Source organism: Rhinopithecus bieti, unplaced genomic scaffold (genome assembly GCF_001698545.2).
Source record: "Rhinopithecus bieti isolate Rb0 unplaced genomic scaffold, ASM169854v2 scaffold_18644, whole genome shotgun sequence".
NCBI lineage: Eukaryota > Metazoa > Chordata > Mammalia > Primates > Cercopithecidae > Rhinopithecus > Rhinopithecus bieti.
The window spans coordinates 83,173-103,920 of NW_016809656.1; the positions used below are offsets into that span (position 1 = coordinate 83,173).

At 35.8% G+C, this 20,748-nt stretch overlaps 1 protein-coding gene across 1 annotated transcript in view; it reads left to right on the forward strand.

Annotated features, from left to right (window-relative positions):
- The window catches only part of GABRR3 (gamma-aminobutyric acid type A receptor subunit rho3), a 135,256-nt gene that overhangs the window by 70,709 nt on the left and 43,799 nt on the right, over nt 1-20,748 (forward strand). The window contains exons 4-5 of the mRNA XM_017889937.1: nt 10,911-11,075; nt 13,368-13,822. Of these exons, the coding sequence (XP_017745426.1) occupies nt 13,698-13,822 (125 nt within the window). The 5' untranslated portion in view covers nt 10,911-11,075; nt 13,368-13,697. The remainder of the gene's footprint in view (nt 1-10,910; nt 11,076-13,367; nt 13,823-20,748) is intronic.

Consider the following 20,748-nt stretch of genomic DNA (forward strand, 5'->3'; position numbering starts at 1 on the left):
TTATTTTTTTATTTTTCTTTTTTTTTTTTTATTGAGATGGAGTCTCACTACTGTCGCCCAGGCTTGGAGTGCAGTGCGCCGATCTCGGGTTCACTGCAACTCCGCCTCTCCGGGTTCACCCATTACTCCTACCTCCAGCCTCCCGAGTAGCTGGGACTACAGGCGCCGGCCACCACGCCCAGCTAATTTTTTGTTTTAGTTTTGTTTTTTAGTAGAGACGAAGTATTCCATGTTGAGCCACGGAGGTCTCGGACTCCTGACCTATCGTGATCCGCTCGCCGCTCAGCCTCTCCAAAGTGCTGGCGATTTACAGGCTTGAGAGCCTACCGCGCCCGGTCCCACAATTGCAATTTTAATGTAGACTTTAAATCATAATGTTGTATTACATTTTCTAGCTGCATCCTTAACAACAAAAGAGAAAAAATATGGGCAAATGTGTTGAAATGATCATAAAAAGAAAAATAGAAGATTTAGAAGCAATGTTAAATTGTGTTAGGACTTCCTTGACCTCTTGCCAAAAGTTCACAGCTGCTCTCCAAGTTTCCCCAGAGCTTCAACTTCCTCTTTGTGTATCAAATTGTTAAGCCATGATATTAAGGAAAGATTATTGGAATAGTTTAGTCCTGCAGCCAAGAATATGTTCTACATGTGTCTTATATACTAGACTGTGGGTTCTGGAGTCTGTGCTTGAGAGGAGATAAGCAAGTTGAGGTTGCAATGCTTCCAATTCTATCTGATCTATGATTCCTGTTTCTCACATTTCTTTGTAAGAATTTTTTTTATCCTTAATTGTCAATTATTCCTTACATATGAAACATTGATTTTAGGCATGCTACTTTTTGAGCCTTCATCCTCCTATAGAAAGAATTTTAATAGATAATAACGTTTTCTTACATCCCTGAGCTATTTTTAAATATATTATATCTTTATTTTAAAAACGATTATAATTATTGCAATTTTTACATTTAACTTTCCAACAACATTTATGTATGTAAAAATGTCTTAGTTTCTTAAGAGTATTTGGAGCTCTTCTTGACATTTCTCACATTATGATAATATATGAAAAATTCTTAAGTGTACATGGCTAAATGTGACAATGCATTTATGACAGGGATTCGTCCCATTGTGCTGAACATTTTGTTTGTTTATGTATCTTTGGGAACTCAGATCCTTAAACTTGCTCATAACATGTTAAAAATTCATATTTATACAGTGATTTCGAAACACACTCTGTAATGGAATTAATACTTTCACACATATTGAATCACTTGATCTAGCTCAACATGCAGAGAATGCATATTATCTGTCCCCATTCTACACAGAAGAAATTAAGGCAGTCCCCCAGTTAATTAGAACCAAGCCCACCACTTTTTTTTTTTTTTTTTTTTGTCTTTTAGCACTAGCATTTTACTGGAGTCTATTGTGGTCTCTTTTAGCTTAAATTGAGACTTAGGAAAAATAACAAGGCTTCGGATTTGAAATCTTGTGTTTTTCTACTTCTCTAGGCTGCCTCCCTTGTAAAGGAAAGTGACATTGCCTCCCTTCCATCTTCCCAAAGCTGTTGAAAGGATAAAATCATTCAGATGAACACCATTTAAAAACCTTGAAGTAGTATTTAAATATGAGTGAGCCTTTCTTACTAAGAAGAAAGAATAATTCAAAATCTAAAGATTAGTACCCACCCCACCTGGATTATGTTAGATTAAGTGAGATAATATTTTAACGTAATACAAATATTGCCAGATAGTTCTCCAGGTGGCTTTGAACCAACCTAGTTCTCTCCCTTTCCTTGCTGTAGGTCTCACAAACAACTGTAGAAGTACTGGCGCAAGTAGGGCATGCACAGACAGTACTCCACCCAGCCTGGGAAGTTTTCCTGAGCCTTGGGAGACTGGCTCATCATGAATCTGAGCCAGTGGCCCCTTCTGTGGCCCCTTAATAACTATCTGCAAGTAATAAATTAGCAGCGTGGAATTTATAGTACATTGAGTGTTCTATCTCACCAGACTGACAAACTGGTACTCAGTGCACAGGGTAACTCTTCACAAGTGCCTGACATATGTTTAAGTGTCTGGTAAATAAATAAATTCTTTACCCACTCTAAGGTTATGATATGCATAAACCCTACATCAATGCATTTAAAACAATTAAGGCTATATGTTTCCTTTATCAAGCATGTATTTATTTAAGCACCTACCATATGCCAGGCCCTGTCCTAGGCTGTGTGGTTTCACACCTATTCAACTCACTATCACTGATAATTACTAGGAAAAGTAATAGCCCTGTTAAATCATCATAAAGTAACTCACTGGGTCTTCATTTTTAAAAATAGTAGGCATGAGAGATTTTATTTTCCAGATAGAACTGCAACAATATATTCTATCTTACATGATCCTCAGCAACGTGGCCTTCTCTCTCCCCCATTAAAAGGGGAAGTTTAAATCCCTTCCCCTTAAATTTAGTCTGAGCTTAATGACTTGCTTTACCAGTGGAATGCAGCAAAAGTTATTTGGTGGGATTTCCACATTGAGGTCTTACACTTCTGTTTGAGTCTCTTGATGCTAACACTTAGAATCAAACTTGCTTACTTTGAGAAACTCAAGATATGTGAAGAGGTAACATACAGGCAATCTAGTCTAAGCCCAAATTGAGCTACTAGATAATAACTACCTTGAACTGCCAGCCATATGAGTGAGTCATCTTGACCTCCACCGCAGGAGCCCCCTAAGATGACTATAGCTCCAGGAAAAGCCTGACTTCAACAGCATGCTACACAGCTATGTCAACCCAAAGAGATATGCGATACAAAAGTAAATTGTCTTTTAAGTTCTAAATGTGGGTGTATGTTGCTAGAAAACAAGACACAGCTGGAACAATGTATCAAATTGTTCTTTTCAATGAAACATTATACTCAATATACGGGAGGAAAGGAGAAGGAAAGGAAAGGAAGCCATCATTTTATCAGGTCAACTAAATTATTTTAGGCCTTTTTATTGGATTTACTAATAAGCTAGGCAAATATATAATTCTTAGTAATCAGAAAAAATAAAATACATAAATTACTGGAAAAATGGTTATTCATGTCCTGAATAAATAAAAGTCAATCTTCATTTCAGGTTTTAATCAGTCTTCTAGAATTTGAAGTCTCTGGAGGACAGAGAGAACGAGAAGTCCTAGGCATCAGAAGAGTCTGAAAAAATAGTATTTTTCAGATAATTTTAGAGTTGTGCAAAGTATAGCATGCCTTTCTGGAATGCCCTGAAGAAGATAAACATGAATGTGAGGACCAAAAAAAAAAAAACTTGGATAATACAAGAATAGAGCAATGCCCATCTGAATGGTCAAAATGTCCTGAAATACAAATGATTAATATTTGAGAAATTAAGGAGGAAGGAGGGAAGGAAGAGAATAGAAGAAGCAGGAGAGGAGGAAGGTGGAAGTTTATGTAAATGCAAACTATCAAGGACGGAAGAATGGATGGATGAAGAGAGCAAAATGTATATGGGATAGTCATAAGAATATTTTAAGGAATATGTCTTATGGGGCATACGGGTGGATCAGGCTGCTTTATAGGAGGAATCATGTAGCCATTTATCTACTCAGAGGCCAATGGAAACCAGATTCATTTTTTTTTTTTTTTTTTTTTTAATTTTATTTTTAGCTATATCTAGAAGAAAATAATGCTATGAACTGAATATATTCATAAGAAGATAAGGTCGACCAAGAGTAAATCAAGCTATTTTATAGAAAATCATTTGCAAATGTAGATTTTTTTGTCATAGCAGTGTTGCCTGTTTTTGTAAATGAAACTTTATAGTAGGTGTTTGTGGCTGGCTTATTAGACTCTGCAATGTTTTTGAGATTTATCCATGTCATTGGGTACCATTAGTTTAATGAATTTACTATCAGGCAGTAGTCCATTTTGTGAAAACATCACAGTTTATCCATCCTCCTGAGGATGGGCATTTGGGTTGTTTCCAGTATTTGGTTATTTTGAATAACACAAGTATGAATTTGTCTTTCAGTGGACATATGCCCTCATTTCCCTGGGTTTTTTACCTAAGAGAGAGTAATTACTGTTTCATGGGGTAAACAGAGTCAGTAGCGTAACTAGCTTCTCTGACAGATGTAGTTTATTAACATCTCCTGTATATCACAAAAATATCCTCAGTAATAATCACAAAATAAAATAAATAATGATCAGGAAAAGAATGCCAACAATGAAAATTTTCATTAATTAGACTTCATATTATGCTAGTAAATTTTAAATTGCAGTATAATGAAAAGCAACATATTAATTCCTTTAATTATATATTTTTTACAGAAAACTAATACATTTACATTTTGATCTGTCACAGTGATAATTAATATTAATTTCTGTTTTCATGTCTCACTTTTGCAAATTTGTCAATGATTTACCAAAAATGTATCTTCTTTATATACTCATATACAATAGATGCCGTAACTAGGTTCATCAATAGTTTCATTTACAGTTGATTGAAGAATTAAAATATACACTTGCCAAACAAAAACATTACACCTTGCAATTTTCATTCTAGTTTGCAGTTGTAAATTTTAAATGCAAATAACATTTCTGGTTATACAATGACAAAATCAAAGGAACTTGAATTCTATTTACCTCTCTAATCAATGTGCTATCATCATTTTTATTCTAACACCTAAAATGTAGGAATATGTCATACCAATGGTATTGGAGACACAAAAATGCAACCAAAATAATTCCAAACTGTTATGGATTTACTCTTCAAAGGAGTTCATATAGCTGAATTCCCATGGGACTAGAGCAAATGTAAAAGCTGGGAGTTCTCTGAATAAACTTCTAAATAGAATGTAATGTTTATTATGTTTATGCAATAAAACATTCAAAATTAAAACACAATGCATATGAGCAATACTCAATAGGAAGTGTAGCAATGTTTTGACACTTAAACTAACAAAATAGTTTTTTGGGGAAGGGTATTTTATTACTGACTTTTAAAATTGCTAGAAATTGATGATAATAAAAATCAGGACTACTTTTGATCAATTTTATTATTCTTTTGAAATTTCCCATGAATAATGAATCCTCCTTATTGCCACCATATAAGAGAGATCAATTCCACAATCCAGCCCTTAGTATATCATTGCACAAAGTTTAACTTTAGACAATACTAAAGAAGTGTTATTTTTCTGCCATAAAAGATGGTAACACCTGTTACCTTGAGCCACTTGGCCCCAAATGAAGATGCACATCGAGTAATAAAAGTCCCAGTTTTCTTGTCACAGGAAAGAAAAGAGGAGTCCAGGAAATTGGGAAATTAGAGGGCGATCTCAGAGAGAGAAGAGACTGGGAAAGCAACTCCATGAAGTTGTTTATGAACTCCTGGATCACCCCCAATCTGTGTGTGCATGGGTTGGATCTTAAACCTTCAGAACTGAATGAAGAGGCAAACTATCACCCAGATGCCACAATGGCCACCGGGTGGCTATTCTAACAAGTATGAGGTAATATCTCATTTCAGGTTTAATTTGCATTTTCCTGATTATGATGTTGAGCATTGTTTTCTATACCTGTTGGCTATTTGTATGGCTTCTTATGAGAAATATCTATTCAAATCCTTGGCCCAGTTTTTAAATTGAGTTATTTGGGTTGGCAGGGTAATTCCCTATTTGATTGAGGATAATTGGCTGTTGACTGGGTTATTTGTTCTGTTGTTACTGAGTCGTATGAGTTCCCCACATATTTTGAACATTAACCTCCAACCTTATCATATATATAGTTTGAAAATATTTCCTCCCATTCAGTAGGTTGCCTTTTTACTCTGTTGATTGTTTTCTTCACTGTACAGAGGGTTTTAGTTTGATGCAATCCCACTTGCCCATTTTTGCTTTTGTTGCCTTTGCCTTTGGGGTCATATACAAAAATATTTGCCAAGACCAATGTCAAGATTTTCCCCTACATTTTCTTCTAAGAGCTTTATGGTTTGTGGTCTTATGTTTAAATATTCAAATCCTTGGCCATTTGAGTTTATTTTGTGTGTGCTGTGTGATAAGGGTCTAATTTCATTCTTTTGTATGTGGATATCCAGTTTTTCCAACACTATTCATTGAACAGACCGTTCATTCCCCATTATGTGTTTGTGTCACCCTGTGGAAGATCAGTTAATCATATGTGTGTGGATCTATTTCTGGCTCTCTGTTCTGTTCCGTTGGTGAATATGTCTGTTTTATGTCAGTAATATACTGTCTTATAGCTTTGTAGTATATTTTGAAATCAGGAAGTGTGATGCCTCCAGCTTTGTTCTTGCTCAGGATAGCTTTGGGGCCTTTGGTAGATTCATATGAATTTTAAAATGTTTTTCTATTTCTGTAAAGAATGCCACTGAGATTTCGTTAGGGATTGCATTGAATCTGTAGCATCCTTTGGAAAATATGGACATTTTAACAATATAAATTCTTCCCATTCAAGGTCATAGGATGTCTTTTCATTTATCTGTGTCTTCTTTAATTTCCTTCATCAGTGCTTTATAATTTTCAGATTTAGTCTTCATTGGTTGTATGTATGTGTTTTCATTTTAATTAAGAATGCCCATTAGTATTTCTTATATGGCAGGTTTAATGGTGATACATTCTCTCACTTTTTTCTCAAGGAAAGATTTTATCTCTCCTTCATTTTTACAGAATAATTTTTCTGAGAATGGTATTTCTGGTTACCAGTATGGTTTTTTTTTTCTTTCAGTACCATGAGTATGTCATCTCACTCTCTCCGGGCCTGCAAGGTTTCTACTGAGAAATCCACTAGTGATATCACAGGGCTTTCTTTATATAGGATGAGTTGCTTCCCTTAAAAGCCTCTTTGTCCTTAACTTCTGACAATTTTATTACAGTGTATCTCACTATGCTCTCTTTTAAGTTGAACCTATTTGGAAACATATGGAATTCTTGAAGTTGGATTCACAATTTCCAAATCTTCCCTAAATTAGGAAGGTCTTAGTCATTATTTTTTAAATTAGCTTTCTGCTCCCTTTTTCTCTCTGTTTGCCTTAAAATTCCATAATGCATTTATTGGTTTACTGGATGGTATTCCGTAAATCCCATAGGCTTTCTTCACCTTTTTTCATTGTTTTTCTCTTTTCTTCTCTGACTGGATAATTTTAAATGATATCTCTTTGAATTTGCAGATTCTTCTGCTTAACTGTCTGTTGTTGAAACTCTCTTTTGCATTTTTCATTCCACTCACTGTATTCTTTAGCTCCCAAATTGCTCTTGGGTTCTTTTTAATGATTTTCATCTCTTTGTTCAACTTCTCATTTTTTAAATATATTATTTTCCTGATTTCACTGAGCTATTAATTTGTTATTTTGTAGCTTACTGAGCTTCTTTAAAACAATTATTTTTAATTCCTTGTCAGGAAGTTTGCAGATCTTCATTTCTTAGGGATTCATTAGTGGATTTTTTTTGTGTTCCTTTAGCGGTATCATGTTTTCTTGATTTTTCCAGTCCTTTGTAGTCTTGCTTTGATGTCTGTGTATCTGAAGGAGGAGACACCTCTTCCAGACCTTACAGATAGGCCTCAGTTGGGAAAGATATTCACCACAGGTGGGTACAAGTGTGCTGGTCAGATGGGGTGCAGCAGCTTCTACTCTAAGAAGGTGCATTGGTATGGACTTCTGGCAGCTGCATCAGCTGAGGTCAGTGTCAGCAAATACTATGGGGGCACTTGATGGCAAAATTTGTGGGTTTCCATGGCAGAAGCAATAGTTGCTTGGGCCTTTCTGCTCTCCATTTCTCCCACAGATGGAGTCTCATCTGAGACTGGGCATCCAGGGGATGGGCACATTTCTCAATGGTACCAGGGCCCAGAAATTAGGTGCATGCATAGCAGTGGCAGCACTGGAGCCCAGGGAGATATATTAATATTAGAGACTAAAAGGTCTAGTGGCAATGGAAATATAAAGGGAAGGAAAATGCAGAAGAAGTTCTGAAGCAAAAAACAAAGAAAAGATTTTGAAAGGGAGCAATTAAAGATGACTCAAAATTTCAATCCTGGAAAACAGGGACCTTGCTGGTAATCTTAATGAAACTCATAACATTGGAAGATCATACTACATTAATAGAGGTGAATGAGATTGATAACTGATATTAATTTTGTCAATTATGGTATTTTCAATGTACCAAACATTGTGCTAAATATACAGTCTCATGAATTCCGACTTTAATCTTAAAAGATCTGCCCTAGCATTATTCCTCTTAATTATATATAAAGTAACTGACTCAACGAAAAATCTTAGGTCATTTTCAAAGTTCAGACAACTAGTAAATGGAAAAGTAGATGCTTGTACCCACAAAATCTGACACCAAATATCCCAATAAAGATGATCACTGTTGTCTCTTCTTAACCACTGTGTTTTATTGCTTCCTCGGGGATCTCAAAAGTCACCTACATACATGTGCTTAATGAATACAGAAGAGGAAATGGAAATCCAGGAAGTTTAAGAAGCTTTTTCAAAATCATACAGTAAATACCACATCCAGTCCCAGAGCCACGTGCCCTAGTGCTTTATTCAGTGTCCTTTAGAAACTTTACTCATAACAGGTACTTCATTCTAATAGAAAGCTTATTTTTCTACAATGTTCACTTCCGTCCCTTAGAGTTCCCACAAATAAAATGCGGTTCTTAGGTGTAGGTAAAAAGTGAAATCTTAAAATAAATTTGTGTTCAAGCAGAGAAACCAATAAACCCCATTAGTCAATTATTCAAGGTAAATAGTTGCATTTTTCTCAATAACGGGGTATGTGGGTGTTTTCTCTGAATCATTTGATATTACATCATTAATCTTTTCAGTTCATTCTGCCAATATTGGTAAGTGAAAATTATTCACTACAAATGCTGAATAATTTGCATTTACCAATACCACACAATACCACACAAGATTTTCCTCCCATAAAGAGGCAAATTCGAGACAATAGTGTAATTTGGATGAGAATTTGTATCCTGTGCTTCCATCTAGTGGTGATTTTGCGCTATTACATGATGATGTAGACAGCTTTGCTTTAGTGTCATCTGCGGGCCTGTAAAACAGATTCTTCAGTGTCCTCACTCCTATCAGCTGATTTTGGATGCCAGGAAGGATGTGATAAGAAAATGAAACAAGGGTCGTGGGGCGAACGACGGTCTACTGGGTATGGAAAAACGATGATCTACTGGTTGTCTGGTAATTCTGGAACCGGAGAGAAAACAGGGTTTCTGAGCGAGAGCAAGGTTTTTTGGAAGGATAGCAAATGCCCCCTACTGGCTGCTCTAGGCATGGCCAGTTATATTTCCAATGCATCAAAGCAAAACAGTTATGCACAATTTGATGACGGGGACAAACTCAGAGAAATGCGTTGTTAGGTGATTTCCTTGTTGTGCAAACAACTGTATACTTACACCAACCTCTATGGTCTAGCCTACTGCACACGTATGCTATATGAGTGTGGCTATAAACCTGTACAGCACGTTATTATACCAAATACTATAGGCAATTGTAACACAATGGTACATATTTGTGTATCTAAAAATATATAAACATAGACAAAATAGAAAAGGTTCAGTTAAAATGCAGCATAAAATATTAACTGTATCAGGCACTTACCATGAATGGAGTTCACAGGACTGAAAGTTGTTCTGGGTGAGTGAATGTGAAAGCCCAGGGCATGAGTGTACACTACTCTCAACTGTACACTTAGGCTACACTAAATTTATACAAAATATTTTTCTTTCTTCCAGAGTAAATTAACCTTAACTTATTGGATAACCACAGTCATATATGTGGTCCATCACTCACCAAAACGTCGTTATGCAGCACATGACTGTAACTAAGAAAACTAAATTATGATCACTTAACCTCTCTAGTCCTAGCTTCCTCAGCATAAAATAGAGCAGGAGAGGCATTAAGTGTAGTCTAAATGATTTCCAAAAGTCTTTCCCAATCGAGATTTTATGACTCAATCAAGATTTTATGACTCTACAATTTGCAACTCAAGATATTTTGCCTAGATGACATCCTGCCGACACACTGGGAAATTTCTGGAAGCTTGGAATTTGTTGTTGTTGTCAGATCCAGTCTAAATAAGACCTTACTTTTCTTTTGTTTTCTCTTTGTAGGCAAAACAATGGCTACATATCCCCAGATTGGCGACACAGCCATCATTTCCAAATTTTCTCTTTATGTCCCTGCCAAACAGATAAAAACTGGCCGACTGACATAATCAGAGTGGATGAAGAGTGAACAGGAGGCAATTTATGCAAGGGAGAGCTTAAATTGTTACGAAATTCTCCAGTGACCCTGTGATTCATTTCGTTTCCTGGTAGTTACTTACCACTTTCTAGTTTTGACAGATGTGCTTTTCTGATTTTTTTTTCCTTAAGAAGCTTACTGAGCTTGCAAAGAAAAGCTCTAAAGGAATAAGGTTAAGGAGCTAACTCAGCATCAACAGAGACAGATGCCTTCTTGCAACTGAACTAAAACACTTGGACTTTCTCTAAGCCAACTCTCTCCAGGCTAAGCTATTGCCTTATTTTTATTTTTATGCAGACCATTTCCCACTTAAAATTCATCATCAAAAATAAACTTTGTATTTCTTCCTTAATGTTTATAGTGATATAGATAGTCTAGCAAAGATTATTCAATGAAGAGGCCGGACAGATTCTCATGATTCATCCCTGCAGTGCAGAAGGAGGGCATCCTAACATAATTTAAGTGACAGTGAGGACGTATATGATCTGACAGATATTTCCGAAAAATACGTGCCCCAAATAGCTTCACTGAGTCCTGTAAAGAGAATAACTTCTACTCTAGTGCTGCATTCCTTCAGGTCAAAGACCACTTCATGAAGTCTCCTCTTAAATATTGCTTATTCTTTATCAGCTACCAATATTTCATTGTGAACGTCAAAGTTTAGCAGTCATCAAAGGTTGTCTCAAGATGATGGGACACAGAATTTTGGTAAGGAGAATGTGCAAAGCACTGATTTACCTGTAAATGAGAATCTCCCAAACTGGCTGTCATGGAGGAGAACTATTTTGGAAGAATGTAAGTATCTTGGTTTTGTTTTAAAATGGGATCTGAGATCAAATAAGTTTCAGAGACACAGAATTCAGCAGAACTAAACAGGCCTTTTTTTTTTTTTTCAACTAAAGCCTTGATTGTGTTAACATTCATTATTTAAGAAATATTTACTAATACCAACTATACTTCAAAGACAGTTATAAGTGTTTGGGAGGCCTCAGGGAACAAAACAAAGATCACTTCCTTGCAGAGCTTACATTCTAGCAGGATTAGACAGATTGTAAACAATAAACATAACATAAATTATATAAGACATGCTGAACAGGATGAAAGGTAGATTGCTAATGCAGGTTGTAGGAGGAAAGAAAGAATATGGCATTTTTAAAAAGGAGTGGTCAGGGTATACTTCACTCAATAGATGATATTTTCTCAGATATTTGCGTTTGTTAAGGGAGTTAGCCATACAGATATCCAGATGAACAATATGTCAGGCAAGGGTGACAACCAGTCCAAAGGCCCTGGGGTAAGAGCGTGACCCCTAACAGAGTAATAAAATGTATAATGTTTCCCAAACTCATTTAGTACAGAACAGTTTCTCACAAAACATCTTCAGTGTAGCCAAGTACTTTGGGAAATGTTAGCGTAGATATTGCTTTTCCTAAATGAAGAGGGGACCAGGTAATAGAGAGTGCTAGGACTAAGGGGTTGGTGCCCTGGATCTCATAAGAGCACTGAGGTGGAACGTACTCAAACGAACTTTGACCACAGTGCAGTCTTGCAACAACCAAAGTGACAGTAGTTTAAGATGAGCAACTTTTCTTACATTTCTTCCATTGGCTCTTCAAAGAAGGCTTACTGGCTCAAAAATACCAAAGAAAATGCTTCAACGTTTCTAAACATTACAGAAATTAAAATTACAATACCCATTGAATTAGGTAATATTGAAAAGTCTGATAATACCAATGTTAAAAAATATTTTAAGAAATAAGAACTCTCATTCACTGCTAGTGGAGAAGTAAATTGCTATAAGCAAGTTGATGAGCAATATGATTGTGTCCAGTAAATTTGAAGGTGTGAAAATTATTCAGCTTAGCCATTTTACTTCTAGGTATTTACCTAAAGAAACACTTACACGTGTGTACAAGAAAATATTTATAGAAATTTATTGCAGGATTGTTTGTAATAGAAACATAAGAAACAATGCCCATCAACAAAAATATGAATAAATGCAATGCTATGTATCCATACTGAAATACCATATAGCAGTTAAAATGAATTGACTAGAGGCACATTTATCAACATAATAAATCCCTGAGCATAATGTTGAAAGAAAAAGTAGCTTTTAGTAGCAAAAGTAGAATATGACACCATTTACATAAAGTTTTAAAACATGCAAAAGTTTGTACATTATTTATAGATACATACATGTACAATAATAGTATAATTGCATATAAACACTAAATGCAGCCTAAGAAGAGAAGCAAGGATTTATTACATCATTCTGTATATTTGTAATATTTTATATTAAAAATATATTTTAAAGAGGAAAGACACGCTTAAGAAACATAGGAGAAGGTTTTAATCCATGGACTAAAAGAAGACATAACCCAAACCAAAAGAAATAAATATGATTAAGCAGTTACACAGAACACAAAGTGTCAAGGACATAGATCGATTTGAGGAAATTTAAGAATTTCTCTCACAACACTATGTTTCTGGGAAGAAAATGGCTTTCTTTCTAAGTTCTAGTAAAATGGTCAGCTGTTACTGTGTTGCTCACCTTGTGGTATTCCAGTTGAAGAAGATTAATTTCAACGACATGACCATTCATTGGTACTTTGCATACGTGAAGTAGAAATATTTTCCTAATATTTTCTCTAAGTATACAAAGCACCTTTAGGAGAGTATGTGGCTGTAATTTAATGGTGACAATGTGTGCTTTGCACACTGACAAGGATTAAGTTCATTTTTATTAACTGGGTTGCTTGCTATTTAATAAACCTTAAATTAAACCACTTTTGTTATCAATGAGATAAGCCATCTTCTTAAAATACGATTATTTATCTTAAAAAAGATAATTATATTTTGTGTTTGTGCTAAGGCCGTCTGTATGCATTTGGTGAGGAAAAGATTTCTTTCTGGATTAAAAGGAACCGTAGGATAATGGAAAAGGTCTTCAAATGTGTAATTAAGATTAAATTAATCATCTTTTTTTCTCAATAAGCATATTATTTTGCTGAGTCACTAAGTATATTTAAATGATATTGCAATGGATTAAGAGGATTAATGCTTAACCTCACTTCTTTGTTTGCCTAGGACTGCAGCTGAGGGTTTATTGAGTATGGATTGAGCATCACACTAAAAACCTTCCCTGGAAAAGGGGACCAAAGGATGTAAACTGAAAATTTTAAAAATCTGCTTTGTTTTCCTCATATTGCTGAAGATTCAGATAGATATCTGCCTGCAAGCCATGTGAATCAATTTCATCTACTGAAACGAAGTACAGCATTGAAGACAATGTCTTTTTCCCCCCCAATACATTTTCCCTGGCATGCTGTTTATTTTTTTAAAGACACATGAAGAAGAAATCGTGATCACAGTATTGACTGTATCCACTTGCATCCTTTTTGTCTTTTTTTGGAAGAGATGATCCTGGCTTTCCAGTTGGTCTCCTTCACCTACATCTGGATCACATTGATACCAAATGTTTGTGCTGCTTCTCACATCAAGATGACACACCAGCGGTGCTCGTCTTCAATGAAACAAACCTGGTAAGATGCTCATAGTGCAGTCCATGGAATTACTGCCCAGTTTCTCTCACCAGTTGCCTCAGTCCTACAGGAAACTTAGAAACATATCTTTAATGGTAGCACATCTTTGTAACCATGTCTGTCTCTGGAGATAGCACTCATGCATCATCATCAGTCACCTCTGTTTGACATCTGAAAGAGCAAGATCTTGGAATTTGCTGACATTTGTAAATTTATTTATGCTTATTTACGGAGAAAACGGTTAAAGGGTTCATATAATGATCCTCTTTCAGGGAATGTATTTCCTCAATTAGTAATACATTTATTACTGATACATTAAATACTTGTTTAATGTTTCCTCACATGTATTTTGAATAGAAATTAGTCTAAGCACCAACTTCTTTTAATGTCAAGTACTTGTCATGTATATAGTTTCATGGATTGATGAAATATTATCAAAAGGCATTAAAGCCATTTATCTTTCAAGAATAATCTTCATACGTTTGACAAATCCTGAATATCAACACACGATCATTATTATCTTCCCATCAATAATCAGGAGGATGTTTGGATGTGCTAGTAAGGGAGATAGCTGTCTGTGAGAGTGACCTGTTTGTACACCAACTTGCCTAGGGCTTTATAGGTTTTAGTACTAAAAATGCCCGGAATCCCTTCAGCCCCAGGCATACTGCAATGATTTGTCCCCCTAATACCCATATACCTTTAATAATCAAATAACGTCTTTGAGAAAGTCTTCCCTTTTCACCAAGCACCGTATTTCCAAAAAGACCCAACAGGAGAAATTGCAGAATGAAGAGTATCATCTGGTCAATCCTGGCAGCCAATAGGGTGACAGATGTTTAAGCTAGATTGCCCTCACATCCTGAATATGTATTACGCATTCACTGTAAGATCAGGAAAGAGAACATAAAATTTTAATAAATATCTTCTGAAGTCTCAGGTTTAATGACCAAAACCAGAAGAGGTGTGTTGCTTGATTACTGATTCCTGCTCTGCGATTAAAAATCAGGGACCACCTCTCACACTTTCCTTCCACGCTTCTGCTCCCAGACCCAGACCTGAGACGATATGAAGTCTTGTTCCATTTAACCACTTTCCCAGTCTTCTTCATAGCAATTAGCTAAGGAAATATTTGGGAAATGTAAAAGTATACCACCAGACTCTATTTTTTTTTTTCAGGTAGCTTATTACATTTTATAGTATGTTTTATCTAATTTTAAAAATTAATGGACTTAAATGCTTAAAATATTATCTCTCATCCAAAGAGTAGACTTGTACAGTCTGGTGGATGTTTAGATGAGGAGGAGAGATGATTATAGTAGCTAATTCATCACACCAGCCCACTATTAGTGGCAGAGTTGCTACAGAAAAAATCTACCATGTGTATTTTTTAGGTGACATTTAAAGAACAAGAGAAGAACATTGGTTCTTTGTGGTGAGGTAGAAATTTTTCTGATGTTAAATGCCTCATTTTTAGATCCTATGTAAAGGAAAACAAGAATTTTAGAGCCTACACAAAAGCAGACTTCCCGCATAGGAAACGCCAGGATTTCGGCCATGTGGGGCAAATCATATTTGTTGTCACTTCTCTCTATCCTAAATGAAGTGCTCCTTTGAGTCACAAGCCAGAATGGGATTCATTAAAATTTATATCTGCTTCTTTTGTTCTTCAAAGAAAAACCCTCTAGGGCACTGGAGATTGCATAAACCATCACCTGGTCCAGAAGTAGCCACTTAGAATGAAACCCAGGCATTTCCCCTGAGTGAGCAGGGTAATACAGCCAGCCAATTTCTGAGCTGTCACTCAAGCACTTTGTCATGCAGATTTTAGGGCGTTAGACCAAAATACAGTAATTACTGTATACAGTCATTTTTTAGAGTAAGGGGCCCAGGAGTCTTCCTACCTTAGTATGTGAATAGATACTGTGAGGTTCTTTGCCCAACATCCAACCTGATTATCAGCCAATAATTAAGTAATGAATGAATTAATTAATAATCCACCCTTCTATAATGCAAGAGAACTAATAGCGTGAACATGAAAGGAAGACATGATCTTTGAAAATTATAAGGGGGATTTATATATGCATTGTTTGGGGCCAGTTTTTATACAACAAGGCTCTTAAATATTTTGCTTTTAGTTGTTTTCCTTCAGAATATAACCTCAATTTTTAATCCAGAGATTCCCTTCTTTCGAAATCTAAAGACTTTAAAAAATATTTATTCAAAGATACCTTTTGTTTCTTAAAATCAAAGTAGGGAGAGACGTGAATAAAGTAAGTTTGGCAGGTGGAAAATATTCCCCTTTTACCTAGAGAAGAAGTTTTGCTCCTGGATAATGCAAAGAAGATTAAGCAAATAGACTCATTGAATATTTATTCATTCTTTCAACAATTATATTGAGTGACATTTACGTGCAAGTGCTAGGTTGGGGGCTAAAAATACTATAAGAGCAACGTATTGACTCTGGCCTTGAATATTATCAGCAGAGTACTGGATAATACAGCCAATCGTTTTCAGGAAATTTATCAGCTGGCTGTTAAAAGCACACATTATTAAAAATTAAATTATATAAGCCTGCAATTAAATTAAATAATTTCTAAGACAAAGGTAGCAAATACTTAAAACTCACCACTTCCTAATGATTTCTCCACATTTTATTATCATCTGTTGCTCTTGAGGTTATTTAGGTCTATTGTAACTGTATGGTAGAAATACAACAATATACCATACTATACCATTTATCCTATCCTATCCTATCCTATCCTATCCTATCCTATCCTATCCTATCCTATCCTATCCTATCCTATCCTATGCTACGCTATGTGCTAGGCACATCTCTGCCATGCATGTTGGTAGCCTGAAATCAGCCATGGTGGAAATATTTACACCATGGAAATAAAACATTATAAACTGGGGCTTTTCTTCCTAGAATCACTTGTTAAACATTACCCTGAACCTAATGTAAAAGCCAGTAGGTTCTCAAGCATGGCAAATCCAATGCTACCGCAAGCAAGACAGAAGACAGTGGCAGAGACTACAACTACAAGGTATATGCTCCTCTGAGGGAAAATGGCTGGTCAGGTTCAGCCTTCTCTTGTTTTTGTTTGTTTTTTAATTTTTAACTTTTTTTTTTTTTCTGAAACAAGGTCTTGTTCTGTTGCCCTGGCTGGAGTGCAGTGGTGCAATCATAGTTCACTATAACCTCAAACACCTGTGCTCAAGTGGTCCTCCCACCTCAACCTCCCAAGTAGCTGGGACAACAGGCGTGTGCCACTACACCTGGCTAATGTTTTTGTTTGTTTGTTTGTTTGTTTGTTTGTTTTCGGTAGAGATTGGGTCTCTCTATTTGCCCAGGCTGGACTCAAACTCCTGGCCTCAAATGATCCTCCGGCTTTGGCCTCCAAAAGTTCTGGGATTATAGGCATGAGCCACCGTGCCCACAGCCTTCTCTTGTTATAACTTGAACCTTATGTGGCCAGATTTTCTGATTTTTTTCAAAAAAAGCAAGAAATCCAGGCTTTTCTCTGAATTTTCCAAGTTAATATACCATGTGGACTGTTTTAAAAAATGTCTGCAGACTAGCTGCTAATCTAATTTCCTCATTTCGCAGATGAGGCAACTGAGGCCTCCTCACTGAGCTTTTGGTCTGACAGAGGTCCAAGTGAGATGTGGAAACTGTAGTGTTTCAAGTGAAGCATTCTCTCTCGCTGGCTTTTCCACAGAAATGTTCATCTGCCTAGATGTTTTCTTTTACAAGAGACAGGCTATTGATAAAGTCAGGTATGTATTTCCAGAGTTCAGAAGTTAGGAGTTCAATCAAAGCCTTAAGATTCACTACATCTTATGTACCACATTTTCTCTAAGACATTTCAAAAACATCCGGGGTCTGGAAATAAATATTGGATCAAGAATTACGAAGGTTTTCTTCATGATGAAAAATTGGACCAACTGATTTTCCCACTACTTTACCTTATTCTTTGAATTTGTATCCATGTATGTAGCCTAATAGAACATTTTTGGTTCATTTTGTATTTTCTAAAGAAAACAATAAGCCTATAAAAGGTTTTAAAATGTTGCTTACATTATTTGGAACAGTTAACTGAGCTTCAGTGTGCACTGGTTCACAATAAAGCTTGACTGAGAAAAACGTCCATGTTATCAAGAGGCCATGCTTCTAGAATGACAGGAAGAATGGAGTGATAAGGTGGAGAGCTTTGACCAGATTCTTATTTGGAAAGAATTCTAAATGGCAAGTCCGATTTGGTCTAGATAATTTATGATACAAATAACAATAGCAATAATGGATTTTTATGCGGAAAAAAATACCTAGAAACTCAAGGCTTTTGTTTTTCCAGGTTCACGTCTAATCATTATTCATGAAACTACATGATTTTTTCATGTTTAAAATCATAGCATAGAAACCATTTTGTATTTTCTTCACTTAAGCATTTCTCACATTGCTTCACAGACACCATAATGGTATTTTTAATCACTCCATATTATTGATTTGAATTAAAGGAAAAGAATTATCTCCTTTGTTTCTGAACATTTATTTTCAAGTTTCCACTAAGATAAGTAACAGCAATAAATGTTTTCACACATGTCATTTTTTCCTTTACCAAGAAAATTGTAATTTTTCTGGAATTGAATAATTGAGTAACGCACATGAAATATCTTTATAGTTCTTCAGATGAATTTCTAGGGGAGTTTACCAATATGTATACTCCCACCTGCAAAATACAAATATTTGCATTTCATCATATCCCTTTTTTTTTTTTTCCAAGACGGGGTCTCACTCTTTCGCCCAGGCTGAAGCTGGAATGCAGTGGCACGATCTTGGCTCACTGCAACCTCTGCCTCCCAGGTTCAAGTGATTCTCCTGCCTCAGCCTCCTGAGTAGTTGAAATTACAGGCTTCCGCCACCACACCTGGCTAATTTTTATATTTTTAGTAGAAATGGGGTTTTGGCATGTTGGCCAGGCTGGTCTAGAACTCCTGACCTCAAGTGATCCACCCGCCTTCGCCTCCCAAAGTGCTAGGATTACAGGTGTGAGCCATTGCACCTGGCCTCATCATATCCTTCACAGCATGGGGCACTAACATTATTTTTTGTCTTTTGCTAATTTAATAGGTATAAAATGACAGTTATGGCTTCAATTGGTATCATACTCTTGACCCCCTCAATTAAATACTTTTAAATATGCTTATTAATTATGTCATCCCTTGGGTAAGTAGTCTCTTCATGTCAGACCTAGTTCTTTATTCTAGTTAATCCATCAAATATACAGGCCTCCAGGCTCTAGGGAAAGCAGTCTTATAAGGCAACCAACCGAGTGTTTGTGACTCAAGTCAGATGATTTTTTATCATTCCACTTATAAAACTCTAATGCCACAGAATAAGTTAGGTGTATTTCCTTTTCCTCAACCAGTTCTAGTTTTTAATCCTTTGGCTACTATGTCCTCTTCAAAGACCCTCTTAGTCCCCCTGAGACCACTCAAAATCCAGCCTTTCCCTCGTCCCAGACCTCCACTTTCTTCGTCACACAATTACAGTAGAGTTTCTGACACTGAGAAGAGGGAGCATAGAAATATGTTTTCTTTGTGTGACCCAGGAAGGAAAAAGCCCTAATTAAAAGAGAAAAAACACACCTATTACCAAGACTCACACCTACTCAATCTTCATAATACTTTATGGGAAAGGACAAAGATGAGGAATGCTGGTGAGAGGCTCTCCCATGAATTGGGATATCTTTGCTTGATCCCATCAGGACTCAGACTCCTAGAAGATCCTCTCCTCAGACAGAACATATCCAAAAGCTTCTTCTCGGTAGCTGCTAAACTGAAATCATTTTTTTCTAGAATGAGGGAGAGGGGAGAAGACACAAAGGGGTTTAAAGTGATATGTGTATAGAATAAGACTAGAACACTGAGCTAAATCTGATGCTGCGTTATATAGTGATCCTTTATTAAGCAAATTTCCTTCTGTCTTTTTGGTTTTATTTCATCTTTCATTTGATTAACCTTCCTGTGTATGCATCAGAGGCCTTCAAACCAGGGTGCCTATCCTCCTGGGGTACAATGTATTATGCCTTTAAGGGTAGATGTGAGGTATCTGAGGGGCATGTAGACATGAGTAGTTTTAAAACAGTTTTTGGATCTTTAACTTCCTTCTGACCTCTTTCTTAAAACTGATCTGTTCGCCACCTGCAGTCTCCTTTATTACCTCCATTTAATGATTGCTGTGTCCTACCTGGCAATATACAGGCATCCCTCTCCCTCTTCCTGAATCCTACAAGTATTGCCCCAGTGTGTAAAAAGTTCCTGGGTACAAAGAGATCATTACAAATATTGTAGTTGAGATAGTGGATGACACTACACAAGACATCCTTTTCTTAATAGCAATTCTCTATTTTTTGCTTTTAACAAAATTGAAGGAGGAACTAATTAATTTGTCAGATTATAAATCATTAAAATAATTGTTGAAGATAAACTCTACAGTGTGAGTTTTGAAAAATAAGCAAGGAGTTTAAATAATTAAGTTACATTGTTAAAAGAATACTGAAACAAAATTTCTTCAAATTCCATGTACTTCCACATATATGAACAAACGTTCTCAATATTTTCATCTATAAAGATTAAAAAATAAGAATAGAATTAATGCAAAAACCCAGCTTTATTTCAGCAATGAGTAATACCCATTTGCTGATACATAGAATAATTGGGGAAAGAGAATCATCACTTCATTAATAAATGCACTTTTAATAAAATTTTATTAATTTTAATAAGTATCAATATTTATACAAATTATGTTTTATTCCATTTGTAATTGTCATAGAAAATAAAAAAGTCAATTTCTTTGCTTACACATTTTTCTTAAAAATATACATGATGGAGTGATAAAATTATACGAAGTAAATAAAGTGGAG